The sequence below is a fragment of the Apium graveolens genome, chromosome 8 (genome assembly GCF_009905375.1).
Source record: "Apium graveolens cultivar Ventura chromosome 8, ASM990537v1, whole genome shotgun sequence".
In the NCBI taxonomy this organism is placed as follows: domain Eukaryota; kingdom Viridiplantae; phylum Streptophyta; class Magnoliopsida; order Apiales; family Apiaceae; genus Apium; species Apium graveolens.
In genome coordinates, this window is record NC_133654.1 from 84327819 (window position 1) to 84333235 (window position 5417).

The 5417-nt window shown below is 41.2% G+C and overlaps 1 protein-coding gene across 1 annotated transcript; it reads left to right on the forward strand.

The window, feature by feature from the left end:
• The first annotated feature begins 422 nt into the window (after window positions 1-422).
• LOC141679726 (uncharacterized) lies at window positions 423-764 on the forward strand. Its single transcript, XM_074486145.1, has one exon. It carries the CDS (start codon window positions 423-425, stop codon window positions 762-764), a length of 342 nt encoding a protein of 113 aa, XP_074342246.1.
• The last annotated feature ends 4653 nt before the right edge of the window (window positions 765-5417 follow it).

Here is a 5417-nt window from a genome sequence, read left to right on the forward strand (position 1 = left end):
CAGTCCTGTCACCTATTTCCTTTCATGTCTGGGGTATTGACATCATGGGACCCTTTTCCCGGGCCAAAGGAGATCTCAGGTACTTGTTAGTCTTGATGGATTACATGACCAAATGGGTTGAAGCGAAAGCAATGAGGATCATTAATCAGCAAGACTGTATAAAGTTTATGGACAACATTTTGATGAGGTTCAGGATACCGCGAATCCTAGTATTGGACAACGGGCCACAGTTCATTGGATCAGAATTCGAGTCCTACCTTCAGGAGCGCGGGATTAAACACAAAAAATCATCAGTAGCATATCCCCAAGGAAACGGCCAAGTAGAAGTCACCAACAGAATCCTGCTCCGAGGTATTGAAAAGAGACTCAAAGAAAGCAAAAGCAAATGGCCAGAAGAACTACCAAGTGTACTATGATCCTACATGACAAGCCCCATGACAAGCATAAGAGAAACTCCATTCAAACTAGCTTATGGAATAGAAGCAATGCTTCCTATTGAAGTGGGATCTCCATCTCACAGAGCAATAAACTTTGAGGAAGAAGCAAATGAAGAAGTAATCAGAACAAACATGGAGCTAATTGATGAGGTCCGGGACCAAGCCGTAGAAAGGATGGAAAAATATAAGGAGAAAACAAGAGAGCACTTCAGTAAGAAGTCCATAGTCAGAAACTTCCAAGTTGGAGACTTAGTCATTCGAGACACAGAAGCATCAGATCCCACAAACACCGGAAAGCTAATGCCCGAATGGGAGGGACCATACTAGGTCAAAGAAGTCTTGAGGCCAGGAACCTACAAACTCCTGAACATGGATGGCTCAGAAGTCTCAAATACTTGGCATGGACTAAGACTAAGGAAATTCTACCAGTAGGAAAGAACAAACAAAGCAAACAAAATCTTGTAGCCAATATGGCAAGCAACCAACTTGTTTTTCCTTATATTTTGTATGAATGATTAATGAAAAGCATTTCCTCTTTACATTTATAAAAAGCCACCACTAGTCCGGACAAGCTATCAGTCAGGACTAGAGCAACCATTTGTGCTTAGAATTAATTTTCTAAAAACCCACTATTAGTCTGGACAAGCCATTAGTCAAGACTAGTGCAACCATTTTTACTTAGAATTAATTTTCTAACTAAAGAGCCACCACTAGTCCGGACAAGATATGTTGTGCATATGTTGTGTACTTGATGATTTCATAAACAAAACATCTAAGTAGATTTTACTTAGTGAAATAATGTAGCACTCGACGGATAAGAATGATAGTCCCGACGGATAACTCATTATAGTCCCGATGAATTTTAACTAATTATCCATCGAGTGAGTAGCTTATGTAATAATAAGTCTGTAGCACAGTTCTGTATGCATCTTTGTATAGATCCTGTAGTAGCCTATAAGTCATGTTGATTTTAACTAGATATGCAGAGTAGGTTGATTAATTGTATATAAATGATGTCTTATAATTCTGCATAAGTGAAATGAAGTCAAGTGCCAAAATAGCTACCAACGGATGATTAACAAAGCCATCGACGGATGATCAAATGACTATCAACGGATGTTTAATATAGCAGTCGACGGATGATCAATGAAGCCATCAACGGATGTTCAGAAAGTCGACGGATGATCATATATCCAACGGATGTTCATAGAATCCAACGGATGATCATATAAAGAATTCAAACAGCAGTTGAACAGTGAAAGCTGAGCACAGCCGTCGAGATGTATACAAATCTACTGTGGAAGCCCATTAACTGGGTAATAGAGGATGAAAAGTAGCAAAGCTTAAGACTGATAGTTTTATATTTATTCAGTCTTTTTGACTTTGTAATCTTGGTAATATATAAACCAAGAACGTAGCAAATAGAAAAATAAGTGTTGAGACACACAAACAGAGAAATCTTTGTAAGCAGAATCATTAGCATTTCCCTGTATTCTCAGCAGTTCAATTTGTAAGCAGCTGTGAGCATTCTTGCACACAGAGTCCTCTCGATATATAATATATATCTCTGGTGGAATTGTTTAAATCCACCAGAAAGTTTTTAAAGACTCTTGTTTTTAATTACTTATGTTTTGATTCAATTAAGTTTCTATTCCGCATTGTGCTAATCAAAACACTTATATCTATATTCGAGTTGAACATTTTTATTTCGAGAAAAAGGTTCAAGAATTCCATTCAACCCCCCTTCTGTAATTCTTGCTATATTGTTAAGGGACTAACAAGATATTAGTCAGGACTAGAGCAACCATTTTCACTTAGAATAAATTTTCTAAGTAAAAAAGCTAACCACTAGTCCGGACAAGCCATTAGTCAGAACTAGTGCAACCATTTGTACTTAGAATTAATTTTCTAACTAAAAAGCCACCACTAGTCCGAACAAGCTATTAGTCAGGACTAGTACAACCATTTTTACTTAGAATTAATTTCCTAAGTAAAAAAGCCACTAATAGTCCGGACAAGCTATTAGTCAGGACTAGAGCAACCATTTTAACTTAGAATCATTTTTCTAAGTAAGAAACCTACCAATAGTCCGGACAAACTACTAGTCAGGGCTAGAGCAACCATTCTTATTTAAAATTAATTTTTTAACTAAAAAGCCACCACAAGTCTGGACAAGCTATTAGTCAGGACTAGTGCAACCATTTTTACTTTGAATTAATTTTGTAACTAAAAAGCCACCACTAGTCCGGACAAACTATTAGTCAGGACTAGAGCAACCATTTTTACTTAAAATTAATTTCCTAAGTAAAAAAGCCACCGCTAATCCGGACAAGCTATTAGTCAGGACTAGAGCAAACAATTGTACTTAGAATTAATTTTCTAAAAACCCACCACTAGTCCAGACTAACTATTAGTCAGGACTAGAGCAAAACTACAACTTAGAGAAAGTATTTCTAAGGTTAAAACAAACTACAATAGCAAAGCAAAATAGCAGCAACAAAAGCAAACATTAACAAGTAACCGGACTAAAATAAGCCCGGAGCCAAGTACCAATATGACAAACAGCAAAGTATCAAAAGTCTTAAGGCAACATCAAAATTACAATTCAGAAGAAATTAAGACTCCGAAGCATTGAGAGGAAGGAAACTGGGGCAAGGGCCGTCGAACGGCTCCAGCTCCCCCAATCCAAGCTCTATATCTTCCTTCGCCTTGATAAATTCTTGGACGAAACTGTCCCAATTGGCCTCCAGATTGGTCTTTACGTGCCTCTCCGCGACCACCCAGCAACGAGCAATCTTCGGTGCACCAGCGTTAGCAAGAGCTCTATCATACCCCTCAGAATTTTTGAAGGCAGTAATAACTTCAACTTCTGGCCTCACAACAGACATCTGCCTCCGGAGCTCAGCTAGTTCGGATTTCAGATCTGAAGCTTCCTTTTCAACATTCTTAGCCCGGGTCCTGAAATCATAAAGCTGCTTGTTCAGTCCGGACAAGGAAGTATCTTTCACAATAATTTTATCCCTGAAATCATTGATCTCAGCATCTTTATCAGTAATAGTAGTCCGGGCATCCTTAAGCTCGTTATAGGCCAGAGAAGCAGATCTGGCCATATAGCCACCAAGCTGCAGAAAATTGAAATACTTAGAAAATTTTTCTAAGGAAAAAGAATAGAAGAGAAACAAAAACGTATAAACAATGTACCTGACCCCAGACCCGGGAGCATTCCTTCATAGTTGCATCGAATCCGGACTGATTCATCTTCCTCCACTCATCCTCATTGGGAATCCCAACCATGAAACGTGTAACCTTAACTTCAAGCTCCGGACTATCGTCCTCCAGACTCTCAGCACCCAATCCTTTTCCCTTGTCCACCCCGGACCTCGCACCAACATCAAAATTTTGACTCCGGGGAGGTTTCGTCCCAAGAGTCCGGAGCCTCTTCTTTTTCTTGTCTGGACTCGACCTCCGGAACTTCCCCAAGAGGCTCCAGTTCCTCAAAATTCTCAAACTCTTCACCCATTTCCGGTTCAACATTACGGTCCGGAGCCTTCTCATTCACATCAGCCTCGTGCCTCAAAACTGCATTGCTCTATGATCCCTCTTTCACCCTATTCTATGCATAGTTCTGTGCATCATAAAAGTATCTCGGGTCATCTGAAACTCAAACATTCACAAAAAGCAAAAATCATCCGGATGGCGTCTCCTCGGAGCACATCCCTTCGGAACCGAGTCCGGACTCCCTCAGCAGCAATATGAGAAATGTAATGCAAGTCTAAACCCCTCAGCATAATCAACTCCCCATTCCAGTGCTTCAAAGAGGACTGTTGAATGACGGGCCTGTAAGAGCCACCATAACCACACTCCGGAGCCCGAAACTGAATCTCATACAGAGGCATCTGGCTGGACCGGACCAGGTGGAAGATATGATGCCATAACTTGAAAGTGGGCTGGACCAGGTGGAACTGAGTCCGGACTCCCTCAGCAGCAATATGAAGAATGTAATGCAAGTCTAAACCCCTCAGCATAATCAACTCCCCATTCCAGTGCTTCAAAGAGGACTGCTGAATGACGGGCCTGTAAGAGCCACCATAACCACACTCCGGAGCCCGGAACCGAATCTCATACAGAGGCATCTGGCTGGACCGGACCAGGTGGAAGATATGATGCCATAACTTGAAAGTGGTCTGAACTTTGAACTGGTTGCAAGAAGCAATAAACCAGGTCATCCATTTGATCCCATTCAGAGTTATCTGCATGGGAGAAAGCTTGTATTCATACTTGCGGAGATGCTTAAAAAAGAGATGCCAATGTGGATTCCATCCGGAGTGAAGATGCTCCAACCACACCGGAACGAATCCATCAGCCGGTCTGTGATAAATCCGCTCATCTGGCTTCGGCCACCTCCACTCAATCCGACGGTCCAACTGAAAAGCAGCCCGGACTGACAAGTCCTGCGCCGCATGATTTAAAGCAGTGTACTCATCCTTCAGCTCATAATGCTCCTTGGCCACTATACTATCCACGAATTTTCGGTCAAATTCTTCCTTATTGTAAGGCCCCAGACCTACATTACGCTGCCTCGCGTACTCGGACCTGATACTTCTATAATAGAAGTTATTCTCTATCTCATCACTTTTGGTGACAAAGTAACCCGGGGTGTCCACCCATAAGCCCTCCGGAGTGCAAGGCACCTTTCTAGATTAAATCCTAGCTACAGACAGCTTAGTTATGGCTCCGGAGTCAGAAGTCGACGCTTTCTTCCCCATTTCAATCCGCTCAGAATCACTATAAGACCCTAAATCTGAACCAGACGGCCCCGGATAGCAAGTAATATATGCCTTTGCACGAGCTTTAGTCTGGACCATAAAACCTAAAACAAGTGATAAATGTTAGTCTAAATCCCTACAATTTATTTATCACGAAAGCTACATGGTCCGGACTATCCTATGTTCAATTTTATTTAAGTCAAAAGTAAATAGT